Consider the following 16,399-nt stretch of genomic DNA (forward strand, 5'->3'; position numbering starts at 1 on the left):
CCATCAAACCCCTCCCCCCGCAGGACAGGGTCAACGGGACCCCCACCCCATCAACCCCCCTCCCCCACAGGTCATAGTCACCGGGACCCCCTCCCCATCAACCCCCCTCCTCCACAGGTCAGGGTCACCGTGACCCCCTCCCCATCAAACCCCTCCCCCCGCAGGACAGGGTCACCGGGACCCCCACCCCATCAACCCCCCCCTCCCCCACAGGTCATAGTCACCGGGACCTCCTCCCCATCAAACCCCTCCCCCCCGCAGGTCAGGGTCACCGGGACCTCCGCACCATCAACCCCCCCTCCCCCGCAGTTCAGGGTCACCGGGATCCCCTCCCCCACAGGTCATAGTCACCGGGACCCCCTCCCCATCAACCCCCCTCCCCCACAGATCAGGGTCACCAGACCCTCATCCCATCATGCCCCCTGCCTGAACCGACGCCCCCTGCAGCTCAGGGGCACTGTGGAGTCTGTGGAAATCTCTGCCATAGAAAGTGGTTGAGGCCAAAACATTGAATGTTCTCTAGAAGGAATGGGATATTACTCGTAGGATGGAAGGATTAAAGGGGACAGGGAGAAAGCATCTACAGGGACTGAACTGGGTGATCAGCCATGATCATATTAATGGCGGGGCAGTATGGAAGGACCAAATGGCCTCCTCCCACCCCTATTTTCTAAGTTTCTAATCCCAGCAGGAGCTGGTCGATGGGAGGAGGGATGCACTGACATCATTATTGTATCAAATCCACCTCGTTCAAGGAGCATTGGAACAGATTTACCCAGCCTTCCCAGGAGAGGCCACAGACGGCAAGAGTTGGCGGAGAGTCAGTACCACTGTGCTTGTCATGGGCAGGTGCCCGCTAGTCCAAAAGCCAATTGAGCCACGTCTGTGGGTAATTAAGGGCTTCTTCCTTCCGTTATTGGCATTTTGCCCCCTTCCCCGTGGGGTACCTGTGTGCTGGCTGGGGGTAGGGCCCATTCCTTACCATAGCCCACACTCCGAACCCTTTCCCCGTGTGAGGACAAAGCCTTGGTTAGAAAGCCTGGCAGTGCACAGCAGCAATGCCTATGGAACTGTACAAATAGTTCCTGGATCGGGACAGTGGGGCTTTATCACTGGCACATCAACCATCTCCTCACAGGCTGGGACTGTTTTCCCTGGAGTGTCGGAGGCTGAGGAGTGACCTTATAGAGGTTTATAAAATCATGAGGGGCATGGATAGGGTAAATAGACACGGCCTTTTCCCTGGGGTGGGGGAGTATGAAACTAGAGGGCACAGGTTTAGGGTGAGAGGGGAAAGATTTAAAAGGGACCCAAGAGTCAACGTTTTCACGCAGAGGGTGGTGAGTGTATGGAATGAGCTGCCAGAGGAAGTGGTGGAGGCTGGTACAATTGCAACATTTAAAAGGCATCTGGATGGATATGTGAATAGAAAGGGTTTAGAGGGATATCAGCCAAGTGCTGGCAAATGAGACTAGATTAGGTTGGGATATTTGATCAAGTATAGACGAGTTGGACCGAAGGGTCTGTTTCCATGCTGTACATGTCTATGATTCTACGACCTGCATGGTCTCAGGATAAAGGGGCACCAATTTCAGGCTGCGATGAGGAGGAATGTCTTCACCCAGAGGGTTGAGAGTCTCTGGAGCTCTTTACCACAGAGAGCTGTGGGGGGCAGAGTCCTTGCGTTTATTGAAGGCTGAGACAGAGAGGTTCTTGATTAGTCGGGAATCAAGGGTTACGGGGAAAGGGCAGGAAGGTGGACGGGAGGAATGTTGGATCAGCCATGATCCTATTGAACGGCAGAGCAGGCCTGAGGGGCTGAATGGTCTACTCCTGTTCCTATTTCTTATAGTCTTAAATAAGCCCACACTACTGCCTTTCCTTATAGCCTGGCACTTCCTCTTATCCTGCCTCTGGGGAGGGGTTTACGGGACTGAATGCACGCATCTGTAGAAATTGATCATTGAGAAGAGTGCAAGGATTGATGGTTCTAGGCCCAACATATCGATAGAAGTGGGTGAGGAAATCGATGATGTCCCAGTGATAATCTTCCAAACTCTCTTGGTTCATGGGCTGCCCCGAATTAGACTGGATTATATTAGATTGCCTACAGTGTGGAAACAGGACATTCGGCCCAACAAGTCCACACCGACCCTCCGAAGAATAACACACCCTATATTTACCGCTGACTAATGCACCTAACACTTTGTGCAATTTAGTATGGCCAATTCACCTGATCTGCACATCTTTGGATTGGGAGGAAACCGGAGCACCCGGAGGAAACCCATGCAGACACAGGGAGAATGTCCACACAGACAGTGACCTGAGGGTGGAATTGAACCCTGGTCCCTGGCACTGTGAGGCAGCAGTGCTAACCAGTCAGTCACCCCAAATTAAATTAGAAAATACCCAATCTCATTTCCAAGGGTGGGAGACAGGAATGAGAACATTGCAAATCCATCCTTCCAATATTAGCAGTGGGGGAGTGACAGGAATCTCTCTTAGAATGGATAGCATAGCAAGAGGCAATGGGTCACAATTCCTGTCAACCATGTTACAAACAAACCGTCCTCCAATTTGCATATTCTTGTATTTATCTATCCCCAAGGTCAGAAAGATGGCACAGCACCTACATATGAACTGGGAGGAGGCCATTCAGTCCCTTTGAGTCTACCCCGCCAGTCAATAAGATCATGGCCTCACTTTCCCATGATCCTCGGACTCTATTTCCCCCCCACCCCCAACAATCTTAAATATATTCAAACACCCTGCCTCAGGGAAAGGGAGCCCCATAATCTCTGGTTAAACTACAAGAAAGTTCTGGCAGTGCAGAACGCCCACGCCCTCGACTGGGGTTCCCCAGGCCCCAGTTTGCGGCTTAACTCCTCAACCTTTGACCTCTGAGACAGGAGCTTCCCTAGCTCCAGGAGATGTCGGCCAGTCAACCCCCCTTCCCCCCGCAGTTACTGTTGGAAGTGCCTCACTGTTGACCACCACAGTAACAGATAGTGCCAAGTGGATATTTTATAAGAAAAGCGACCAACTCCACTCTCTACCTCATCACACTGTATGAGTCGACCAGGGCGATGAAATGTCTCGGGTAAGTGGTGGCATAGGAGATGAAGGCCGCAAACTCAGAGGAATTGGTTCGATTCTGAGGCATTTGGAGATGGGTGCACACCTGAAAAAGCCACTTTTCACACAGAGAAACAAAATTCACCTCTGGCCCTCCAGATGCAGGTCTCAGAGTCTGCTGGTAGATGAGAGGGAAAAAAAGTACTGTGAATTTCCATTGGAAACATGACCGTTTTTCAGGCACAACACAGGCTACTAAAGGACCCAGGGTGACTGACTATAGAAATGCTTCTGTCCAGAAGGCACACCAATGCCTCTACTTCCTCAGGAGGCTAAGGAAATTCAGCATGTCCATAATAACCTTTACAATTTTTCTAGATGCACCATAGAAAGCATCCTATCTGGATACATCACAACCTGGTGTGGCAACTCTCTGGCCAAGACCATAAGAAATTACAGAGAGTTGTGAACACAACCCAGTCCATCACACAAACCAGTCTACAGTGTGTCTACGCTTCCTGCTACCTCAGGAAGGCAACTATCATCATCTAAGACCGCTCCCACCTTGGTTATACTCTCTCCCACCCTCTTCCATCAGGGAGAAGATACAAAAATTTGAAATCATGTGCCAACAGATCCAAGAACAGACCTCTCATATATTAGAGTTGATCTTTTTCTGCATCTTCTCTGTAGCTGTAACACTATATTCTGCAATTGTTCTATTAGCCTGATGTAGTTATGTAAAGTATGATTTGTTTGGTTAGAATGCAAAACAATACTTTTCACTGTTTCTCGGTACATGCAACAATAATAAATCAAATCAGATCCTTCGAATGCTGTTGTACTTTGTGTAGTGACTGGCTTACTGTAGTCATGTGACCTCCCCCTCCCCAGTAAGTGCCTCTGGAGCAGCCATTAATTAACTCACATCCCTTAGGAACGCAACAGCAGGGGTGCAGATGAAAATACATGGGTTTTCAGAACTGCAGGAGGGGTGCCTACTGATAAAAGCAACGAGGAAGAACTGAAAACAAAAACGGTCTCGTTTTCAAGACACACTTTGAGCCCACCAATAATGTTACTGAGAAATGGGATGTTTTGAACATTCAAGGGGGCGAGGGGAACTTTTAATCAGAATGTTCCTACATTGAATTATAGAGCTGAACCATTTGAGCTTGGCCAACTAAAAGATTATCTCCTCAGAGAAAGAATTTTCTTAAACATGCACGATCCTGCTGTGAGAACACGTTTACTGAGAGAGGAGAAACGTAATCTCAAGCTATTGAACATGCAAAAGACCTGAGCTTTGTTATGAAGTTGAAGATGAGTACTGTACTTTTAACAGAGAGTGAATGCTGTTTTGCGCTGAGAGCTTACAAGCACGTATTATATGGCTAGCTAGCAGTCTAACAGTATACGGAAAAATTGAAACTATGTAACATTTGGCTATGAAGTAAATACCTCAGTTGGTTGCTATTTTTACAATAATTCGAATTTAACCAATCAGTTTAAATTATGCCCAGGGATACTAAAACCCAATCGATTTTGAATTTATTGTTTTTGCCAACATCGAACCAATGAAACGATCTAATGTTTGGGATATAAAGCAGCGGGCATTTTGAAAGTTAGACAGAGAGTAACTGCCATTCATAACACTCTCTATCAAAGAAACCTTTTTCATATGAAACATCGTAACTATAAAAGACAAAAGACAACCCAGGGAGATCCTCAGCCAAAAGAGGAAGGACACCAGAGATGACAGCCACTGTGTGGTTTTGAAATTAAGTTGATGTAATTTTAATACGGGTTTATATTAGAACAATATATTGTTGTAGAGTTAGAGGCAGATAACAAACATTTAAGAGAAAGGAGGCTCTGAGTTGTAAATAGTTGTTGTATAATGTTCACTTTTAGAGTTAAAGAATAAATTGATTTTTTTTCTTTAAATTGTGGAATTTGGGAGTTCTCTGTCTCTCATACTTTACCAGATCACAAGGCGAGGTGAGCGTTTCTGGGTGTTTGGGTTAATTAGCAGAAGCTGTTAATTAGCTGTGGTGTAACACCTATCAATCATCTGCTCCCGCCTACAAATGGAAAAACAGATGAGCTTCTGCAATGCAGTGGGACATATTCCAGGCCAAGAGAATAAGACATCAACCAAAGGGAGAAATGTTTGCAGCAAATCCAACAGGAATACCAAGGCCAGAGGTCCTCCAGCTCAGGCTGGAAGCCGAGACAGGTGAGCTGGAAAGGACAGTGAACAAGTTCCGCCCACTGGATTGGCAGCACGACCCCAGTGACAACACGATACACTGAAGTTGCTGCAAGTTAAGGACATCGATCACAAACTGACAGAGAGCCAGGATGTGTGTTGGGTCTGGCAGGTGCTGAGGTTTCCCACATAGCGAGCTAAACAGAGGGATCATCAGAGACTGTTCAACTTTACTCCTTTACTTTTCTAGTTTATATTAAGAAGGACATTATTGTTAACTATTACCTTATTTCTTTATGTTTCTACCTATTCTGTGAAGGTAATGCTTACATTTATAAAATGTTCTTTGTTTTACTGCTGCATACCTGAGTTTTTTGTACCCAGGTACCTTGGTACCAAAGATGGCACCGTGCTGCCTCACAGCACCAGAGACCGGGTTCAATTCCCACCTCAGGCAACTGTCTGTATGGAGTTTGCACATTCTCCCCGTGTCTGCGTGGGTTTCCTCCCACAGTCCAAAAATGTGCGAGTCAGATGAATTGGCCGTGCTAAATTGCCCGTAGTGTTAAGTGAAGGGGTGAATGTAGGGGAATGGGTCTGGGTGGGTTGCTCTTCGGAGGGTCGGTGTGGACTTGTTGGGCCGAAGGGCCTGTTTCCACACTGTAAGTAATCTAAACATCTAAACTAAACCTTCTCTGCACCCTCTCCAAAGCGTCCACATCCTTTTGGTAATGTGGCGACCAGAACTGTACACAGTATTCTAAATGCGGCCGAACCAATGTCTTGTACATATACTTATTTGAGTACCTTTTAATGTTGTAACTGTACCCAGATTTACCACTTCCTCAGGAAGTTTATTCCACACGTGAACCACCTTCTGTGTAAAAAAGGTTGTCCCCATGTCTTTTTTAATTCCCTCTCTCACCTTAAAAATGTGCCTCGTGGACTTGAGACTCCCCATCCTTGGGAAAAGACAACTACCATTAACCCTATCTATACCCCTCATGATTCAGAAACCTCTATAAGGTCACCTCTCAAGCTCTTCCACTCCAGTGAAAAAAATCCCACCCTTTGTTCATAACTCTAACCTTCCATACCTGGCAGCATCCTGGTAAATTTCTGCTGAACCCCGCCCCCCCCCCCTTCAGCTTAATAATCTCCTTCCTATAACTGGGCGACCAGAACTGGATACAGTTCTCCAGAAGGGGCCTCAGCAGTGTCCTGTATAACCTCAACATGACGTCCCAACTCCTGTACCCAAAGGTCTGAGCGACGAAGGCACCTGTGCTAAACACCTTTTTAACCACATGGTCCATATGTGACTCAAACTTCAAAGAATTATGTACCTGCACCCCTCAGATACTTCTACAACTCTACCCAAGGCCCTACCTTTAATTGTACAAGCCCTGCTCCTGTTGGTTTTGCCAAAATGCAATGCCAGTGAAACAGGAACTGAAACTTTCCTTATGAACATAGATAACCAGCTGCAGCTGAGGCTATGGTGTTAATGCTGCACTTAAATTAAGAAAGAGATTCTGAGATTTTTAATCGCTACTTCTTTGGGAGAGATAAAGTGGAGGGGGGAGGGTATCAACCCTTGGCCATTCTAAAGTAGGGTCCTCAAAACGTTACTGCCTGCCCCAGAATGTCTACAAGGAATGTTGCTTTATTGACAGAGATATGGTCTGAGCAAGTAACGGAACTACGCACAGATTAGAGACCCGCTGTCGAGAATAGCACTCCCTATGGAGAACGTTACTGGTCTGAAGACAAAACAAGATCTTCCACAGCCGATGAGAAGCAACGTCTCAACACGGCCCAGGAATCATCAAGCCAGAGAGACGCTGATGTTCGAATAGAGCAAACTACCCAATACGACACAGCTGTCCGAGAGTAAGGAAGAGAGATGGGAAAACTGTCTGAAGCATCAAGGACACACGGGTTGTTCTGTGAGAGCTTTGGGCACACCAGGATCAAGGGATAGCCCAAGATGGCACCATGTAAAAAAACGAAGGGCGATCGCTATCCCTGAGGAGATGAGACAAGAGATGTTAAAGCACATCAATGCGAGGTGCCAAGAAATTGAGTCTAAGTCATAGAGATGATACAGCACGGATACAGACCCTTCGGTCCAACCTGTCCATGCTGACCAGATATCCCAACTCAATCTAGCCCCATTTGTCAGCATTTGGCCCATATCCCTCAAAACCCTTCCTACTCATATACCCATCCAGATACCTTTTAAATGTCATTGAACTAGCCTCCACCACTTCCTCTGGCAGCTCATTCCATGCACGTACCATCCTCTGCGTGAAAAGGTTGCCCCTCAGGTCTCTTTTATATCTTTCCCCTCTCACCCTAAACCTATGCCCTCTAGTTCTGGACTCCCCCGACCCCAGGGAAAAGACCTTGTCTAGGCCCCTCATGATTTTATAAACCTCTATGAGGTCACCCCTCAGCCTCCGATGCTCCAGGGAAAACAAAGCCCCAGCCTGTTCAGCCTCTCCCTGTAGCTCAAATCCTCTAACCCTGGCAACATCCTTGTAAATCTTTTCTGAACCCTTTCAACTTTCACAACATCCTTCCAACAGGGAGAGAAAGGAATGATCACCTGGCCAGACATGAGCATTGAGACTCTGGATCAACTTAGCCAGGACAGTGGTTCCAATGGATATTATAATGACACTAAAGAGTTACCCCCTCAGTGATGTAAGAGATCCCAGACTAGGCATGGATGAAGCTCAGCGGAGTGGACACCTCTTATTGCTCACAACTGATTATCCCGTCACCATCGGTTACTGTCCTGACGGCCGGGAATTAACGATAACAGCTATAATCAGAGATTACAGAAAGCCTGAACACATTCTTCAATCATTACAGTATTCCAGATACTAGGACGGAAACACCACAGCCCTAGATTTGGGGGAAGTGAAAGGAAGCACTGACCTGAACCTTGACCTCTGACATTGAAGTGAATGAAGTGATGTAAGAATGCGCCATGGATCCAAACAATGGAATGGCGTACAGTTTCCCAGCGATGACATTACTAGTGCTGTCAAACCCTAGCAACAAACAAGTACAAAGAGAAAAATACACACACATTTCTGGAAGCCATTTTCATCGGGTTAGAATCCAGGGATTGTAACTGGAATTGGGATTGTGGTTAGTGGCGTTGGATTTTTAAGCTATGATTTAGAATTAGTCTGGAAAGAAGTGCCAATTGTTCATACAAAAATACACGTATGAGTTAGGAGCAAGTATATGCCGTTTGGCCCATCAAGCCTTCTCCGTCATTCAGTAAGATTATGGCTTACTTTGCATGTCCCCCCATAACCTTTCACCCCTGATAATCTTACACCCCATAACCTTTCACCAACCCCACCCACCCATATAACAAGAATCTATTGACCTCTAATACAATGATATGCAAAGACTCTGCTTCAGTAAGTTCTAAAGACTCTCAGTCCTCAGTGAGAAACATTTCTTCACATTGCTGTTAAAATTGGATGATCCCTGATTTTTAAACAGTGACCCCCTAGTTCTAGATTCTTCCATAACAGGAAAATTTCTCTCCAATTCTATCTTGTTCAGACCTCTCAGCATCTTATATGTTTCAATCAAGTCACCTCTTACTCTTTAGTGGATACAACACCAGTCTGTCCCAACTTCCCTCATAAGGCCATAGAACCAGACACAACTAATGGCACAGAACAAGGCCATTCAGCCCATAATGCCTGTACCAGCTATTCTGCCCATTCCAGGTACTAATCCAACAAATTTTATTGGAACGCTTCCAATACATTTATACTCTTCCTTAAATCTTGGGAATGTGCTTTATATTGTCATATTGGTTGGAATTAAGTTAGGGATTCAGATATGGGTTCAACTGGGATATTATTTAGAATTGGAGTTGGGATTAGGATATTAGTTGGGATTGGAAATGTGGTTGGGGTTAGGATTGGAAATGTGGTAGGTGTTTGGATTGGGATTCAGATTGGGATATTGAATAGGATATTAGTTGGGATTTAGATAATGGTTGGGGTTGGAGTATTTGGTTGGGTTTGGGATATTGGTTGGGATTAGAGTTAGGGTTAGGATTTTGGTTGATATTGGGATATTGGTTAGGTTTGGGATTGGGATACTGGTTGGGATTAGAGTTGGGATTAGGATATTGGTTGGGGTTGGAGTGGGATAAGGATATTGGTTGGGGTTGGGGTTGGAGTTGGAATATTGGTTGGGACTTGGATGTTGGTTGGGATTTTGGGATATTGATTTGAATTAGGATTGAGATTGCGATATTGGTCGGGTTTAGGATTAGGATATTGGTTGGGATTGGGGTCTGTCCTGAGTTACTGTTTGGGATTGGGGTTTTGAATAGAATTGGAGCTGATGTTTGTATGAATTGGGATTAACCAGACATTAGGGATTTGATGGGGTTCACATTGTTCCTCTACCATCTCCTTTGGCTCCCACATGAGCCAGCATTGACTCCACACCCTCACCAGTCACTGTCCCTGGCCGAATCAATCCCTTTCCCATTTGATCCAGCCATCAATCCACCTTCCAAATGTATCAAACTCACCACCTACAGCTGCACAACATCCCTCTGTCAGCTCACACTCACTCATTCACCATAGCAAGCTCTCCATGTGTGTACCCAACGACCGAACCTTGATAGCCTTCTGCGGTAAATAATTCCACTGATTCATGACCTCTTGCTAGTTTATCGACTGTTATGAATCAGACAATTATTTGATTCCAATTGTATTATTCCATCGGATTCTAATTATCCCACGGGCCATGCTGGCCTCTGGATTACAAATGCAATAAACCCCCATTCCCAGTCCAGATCCCACATTCGGAATTTCCATCGTAAACCTCTCCACCCATCTGTAAGATCCTGCTTAAAACTTCACCTCTTCAACCAAACTTACAGAAACCGCATTTAATCATCCATTCTGGTTTTACCTCCATTGTTGTTCCATCGTGCCCCTATGAAGGGTCTTAGCAAGTTTTCTATGGAAGAACAGCTTAATTGAGACACTTTAACACTGGCTCTTAGCCCTGGCTGGTTGGACCCAGATTTGGTTTAGGATTTGTATTTGGGTTCAAAATGGGATCTGGTTTTGGGTTTTGGCATCAGTATTTCCTTTGGGCCTGGGTCTGGATTGGGATTGGGATTGAGATTGGGACACAGGTAAAAAATCACACAACACCAGGTTTGCTATTCCGAAAATCCAACACTGGCATCTTCAAATCTAGATTAGGTTAGATTCCCTACAGTATGGAAACAGGCCATTTGGCCCAACAAATCCACACCGACCCTCCTAAGAGTAACCCACCAGGACCCATTTCCCTCTGACTAATGCCCTAGCACTGGGCAATTTAACTGGATTGGTATTTGAATTGATTTTCGGGTTGGGATTTGGTAAAGGAATTTGGGATTGGGATTAGGATTGGGATTGGTTGGGGATGGAAGTTTGAAGTAGGAATTTGGGAATGGGATTTAGTTAGGGAATGGGAGTAAGTAATTTGGGGCTTGGGGTCTGGGTTACATGCGTGTTTGGAGCCTGTGGTTACTGGTGAAGAATTTGAACGTGGACACGGTCAACTAGCCTTTGCTATTCCGAAAATCCTGACAAAAACAGCAGCTGCCAACACCTTGGCCTGTGGAACGCCTCTGTGAGAATCAGAGGGCGTGTGTGATCCAAGTGTTGTGAATACCCCTTAGAGAGGGAACACAATGAGAACAATGAGTTGCCTCACCTCCAATGTAGGAGTACCGCGAGGCTGAGAGGCCTCCATCCGGGCCTTGTGCTCTTCTCAAGCCGAGCTCCAGCAACCGCTTTCCTGGTCCAGCAGCGAGCCTGAACCTGGCTGCATTGGTGGCCACGAGGCTGTGGGGATAAAACAGCGTTAGCCATTTCCAGCTCCCTGCTCAGCAAACTGCCAACTCCCTCCCAGGTCCACAGGGTCTCGAGAGATAAAACACACACGCAAACACACACACACAAATACACGCACAACCACACACGCACACACAAACACACACATACACACATACACACACACACATGCATAAACACACACAGACGCACACAAACACACAAACATACACACACGCACACACACATGCACACACAGACACACATACACGCACACTCACATACGTGTGCACACACACATGCACACACAGGCATACAAACGCACACGCGTGCATATGCACACGCCCACACACCTACACACACACACACACACACACATGCACACACAGACATACACACATACACACTTACACGCATGCACGCACACATACATGGACATGCTCACGCCCACACACACACACACACGTGCACACACATACACACACATAGACACACACATACTGACACACACACAGACACACACACGCACACATGCGCATACACACAGACACACACATGCACACACACAGACACACACAGTGACACATACACACGCGCATGCACAAACAGACACACAGATGCACACACACAGACACACACGCAAACACAGACACACACGTGTGCACACACACTTACACATGCATACATACATACACATAGTGACACATACACACACGCACACACAGACACACACGCACACACGCGTGCACACAGGCACACACACTTATGCATGCACACATACACACATACATACACACGCGCACGTGCACACATGCATACATACAGACACACGTACACGCATACGCATGCGTGTGCACGCAGACACTTACACACGCACATGCCCACACACACACATGCACACACACAGACACACACATTGACACACACATGTGCACGCACACACTCTCACATACACAGACACACACACACTGACACACACACGTGCGCACACACATGCACACACACAGACACGCACAAACGCACACACACACTGACATACACACACATGTGCACACACACAGACACACACGCACGCATACACACAGACACACACACGCACGCACACATACACACATAGACACACATGGACACACACACACCCACACACACCCGCGCACGCATACACACACACAGACACAAACACACGCACACACGCGCACACACAAACTCTCACACACACACTCGCAATCACACAGACACACCACGTGCACACACAGACACACACATGCACACACAGATGCCTTCACACACACACACACTCTGTCTCAAACACACACATTCATACGCACACTCACACAGACAGGTACACGCATACACACCCTCAGACACCCACACACACACTTGCACTCACACATGCGTGCACACACACTCAGATACCCACAGACACTCGCACTCACACACGCACACACACACACTCGCACTCAGATGCCCACACACACACTCGCACACACATACATACACAAGCACACGTGCACACACACATACACACAGACACACAAACGCACACACACGCGTGCGTATGCACACAGACACTTACACACACATGCATATGTGATATCATTTCCGGTTCTTTTTCTCAGCGGATGGTAGATGCTGTCCAAATCGATGTGTTTACTGATGGAGTTCCAGTTAGAATGCCAGGACTAGCATCAATAAACACATCGATTTGGACAGCATCTACCATCCGCTGAGAAAAAGAACCGGAAATGATATCACCCACCTTACGAGACTAAGACACATAAATAGAACGCGGGACGTAACACCAGCACCTCACCAGAGACTTCACTGATGATGTTACCTAGTGTGATGACGAAACATCTGAAAATTAACCATTCTAGCTTAGCGAGTAAACTTACAACCTGAACACGCACACACAGACACGCACACACAGACACACAAACACACACACACACAAACACACACAGACACACACACACAAACAGACACACATACACACACACATACACACACACAGACACACACACAGACACACACACAGACACACACACACACACCACTGAGCTTCCGTGACAAGTTAAGGATGAGGGTAAATGACTGTGGGCAGGAGTAGGGTTTAGATATGGAATTCTCCCAGGACCGATTCTGCTGGAAAACTGGGTAAGACAGTAATAACTGATACAGGATAAATGAGAGGGAGTGTAGAGCCTGGAATAGAGCACTGACAGACACTAGGATATAGTTTCACTGTCACTGTCCTGTCATTAAGGATGGGGGTGGGTGAGGGATAACATAGGGTCAATGTGATAAATATTCCCTCTGGGCACCAGGAGTATGCGTCTGCACAACAGAAAGGATTTACATTTATATAACACTTGTTGAGATCACCAAATGTGTCAAACTGCTTTCTAGTGTGTTGTAAACTCCCACAAATGGACACATGGCAGCGATCAGATCAAAGGAGATTTCCCCTGCTTTCAGGCCTGGGATTCTTTCCCATTCAGTCAGGCGTGTAGGTGCAGGGCCATACTGGGAGAGGGTGCTCCTACATCCCTGTCCCTCTGTCCTGCGGGGGGGGGGGGTTTGAACTGGACACGGTCACCATTTTCCTGTAACGAGTCACATTTGGCCCCTCAGCCCCTGCTGCTCAGTGCAAGTTACAGTTAAATGGTTCCAGAGGCAGTTCCCTGCAGGTAATCAGGGACAGGCAATAAATACATGTCCCTCCGGTGACACACATCCTGGGAGGGAATAGAATGGTTTGCCTCCAGGGAAATCCGAGGGAATGTTCGATTGTGACCATGTGACTGAGTATGTGGCCACTGGGGCATGTGACTGTGTAATCATGTGGCAGGATGATCACATGACTGAATAATCACATGACCGGGCAATATAGGTGGATGGTCACATAACAGTATGATCGTATGACACTATGATCACGTGACCGTGTGATCACGTGGCCGGGTGATCATGACCAGGTGATTGTACCACTGTTTATCTGGAGATGTCAGAGGAATCTTGAAGACAGAGTGTGGGGTTGGTTTGCTCTCTGACCTGGCATAGTTCACCAAAGTGAGCAGTGGGGTTTCCAGTAACTGAAGAATAGCCAGGGGCCCCTCAACTTCCAACAGTGCAACCTGTAGAGAGAGAGAGAGAGAGATTCACACATGACAATGACGGCAATGCCATTGAAACCTGCTCTGCCATGTAATCATGGCGGATCAAACACTTCCACACAACATCGTCTCCATTCCAAACAGCATCTCCTACATTTTTCAACAGGGTCCCTGCTATTAGACTCCCACCCAGGGTAAACATTGTATTGCCCCACACTGTCTATCTCCTGTATTACTAGGTAGGTTTCATTTGGATTACCTCTCATTGATTAGATTACTCAGTGTGGAAACAGGCCCTTTGGCCCAACAAGTCCACACCAACCCTCCGAAGAGCAGCCCACCCAAACCCATTCCCCTACATTTACCCCTTCACCTAACACGACAGGCAATTTAGCATGGCCAATTCACCCTAAGCTGCACATCTTTTGGATTGTGGGAGGAAACCGGAGCACCCGGAGGAAACCCACGCAGACACGGGGAGAATGTGCAAACTCCACACAGAGAGTCCCCTGAGGCAGGAATTGAACCCGGGTACTTTGGCGCTGTGAGACAGCAGTGCTAACCACTGTGCCACTGTGCCGCCCTAAAACCCTGTAACCTAGAGAGATTACATGTCCAGCTTGTCCAAACTCTCTTCATCACACAGGGCCACCATTACCTGGAACAAGTCTGGTGAAATTCCATTGACTCCCTCTGTGTCAAAGACATCTTTCCAGACGAAAGGAGACTGAAACTGTGCAGAGATTTCCAGATGTAGTCTAACTAAGCAGCTATATAATAGAGGTAAGATTTCACTACTCTGGATACAGAGACACACAGCACTGACCCTCCGACAGTGCGGCACTCCCTCAGCACTGACCCTCCATCAGTGTGGCACTCTCTTGATACTGACCCTCCGACAGTGCGGCACTCCCTCAGCACTGACCCCCAAACAGAGCAGCACTCCCTCGATACTGACCCTCCGACAGTGCGGCACTCCCTCAGTACTGACCCTCTGACAGTGTGGTACCCCCTCAGTACTGACCCTCCGACAGTGTGGCCCCCCACCATCAGCACTGACCCTCTGACAGTGCGGCACTCCCTCAGCACTGACCCTCTGACAGTGTGGCACTCCCTCAGCACTGACCCTCCGACAGTGTGGCACTCCCTCAGCACTGACCCTCCAACAGTGTGGCACTCCCTCAGCAAAGACCCTCCAACAGTGTGGCACTCCCTCAGCACTGACCCCCAAACAGAGCGGCACTCCCTCGATACTGACCTTCCGACAGTGCGGCACTCCCTCAGTACTGACCCTCTGACAGTGTGGTACCCCCTCAGTTCTGACCCTCTGAAAGTGTGGCCCCCCCCATCAGCACTGACCCTCTGACAGTGCGGCATTCCCTCAGCACTGACCCTCCAACAGTGTGGCACTCCCTCAGCAAAGACCCTCCAACAGTGTGGCACTCCCTCAGCAAAGACTCTCCAACAGTGTGGCACTCCCTCAGCACTGACCGTCCAACAGTGTGGCACTCGCTCGATACTGAACCTCCGACAGTGTGGCACTCCCTCAGCACTGACCCTCCGACAGTGCAGCTCTCCCTCAGCACTGACCCTCCAACAGTGTGGCACTCCTTCAGTATTGACCCTGCGACAGTGTGACACTCCCTCGATACGGACCCTCTGACAGTGCGGCACTCCCTCAGCACTGACCCTGCGACAGTGTGCCTCTCCCTCAGTACTGACCCTCTGACAGTGCGGCACTCCCTCAGCACTGACCCTGCGACAAAGTGCCTCTCCCTCAGTACTGACCCTCCGACAGTGCGGCACTCCATCAGCACTGATCCTCCAACAGTGTGGCACTCCCTCAGCACTGACTCTCCAACAGTGTGGCACTCCCTCAGCACTGACCCTGTGACAGTGTGCCTCTCCCTCAGTATTGACCTCCCACAGTGTGGCATTCCCTCAGCACTGACACTCAGACAGTGCGGCACTCCCTCAGTACTGATCCTCCATCAGTGTGGCACTCCCTTGATACTGACCCTCCGACAGTGCGGAGCTCCCTCAGTACTGACCCTCTGACAGTGTGGTACCCCCTCAGTACTGACCCTCCGACAGTGTGGCCCCCCCCATCAGCA

General features: G+C 47.9%; 1 protein-coding gene across 3 annotated transcripts in view; it reads right to left on the reverse strand.

Annotated features, from left to right (window-relative positions):
* The window catches only part of naprt (nicotinate phosphoribosyltransferase), a 78,425-nt gene that overhangs the window by 17,698 nt on the left and 44,328 nt on the right, over window positions 1-16,399 (reverse strand). For 2 of the 3 annotated variants that reach the window (XM_087986860.1, XM_087986858.1), the window contains exons 3-6: window positions 14,224-14,306; window positions 11,054-11,184; window positions 8,234-8,349; window positions 3,057-3,253 (exon numbers count right to left, since the gene is read on the reverse strand). In XM_087986860.1, the coding sequence (XP_087842986.1) occupies window positions 3,057-3,253; window positions 8,234-8,349; window positions 11,054-11,184; window positions 14,224-14,306 (527 nt within the window). The remainder of the gene's footprint in view (window positions 1-3,056; window positions 3,254-8,233; window positions 8,350-11,053; window positions 11,185-14,223; window positions 14,307-16,399) is intronic. The other variant, XM_087986859.1, reaches the window with a different exon arrangement.

Source organism: Chiloscyllium plagiosum, unplaced genomic scaffold (assembly GCF_037043375.1).
Source record: "Chiloscyllium plagiosum isolate Xiang-an unplaced genomic scaffold, Cpla_swu_hap1 HiC_scaffold_5, whole genome shotgun sequence".
Classification (NCBI taxonomy): Eukaryota; Metazoa; Chordata; class Chondrichthyes; order Orectolobiformes; family Hemiscylliidae; genus Chiloscyllium; species Chiloscyllium plagiosum.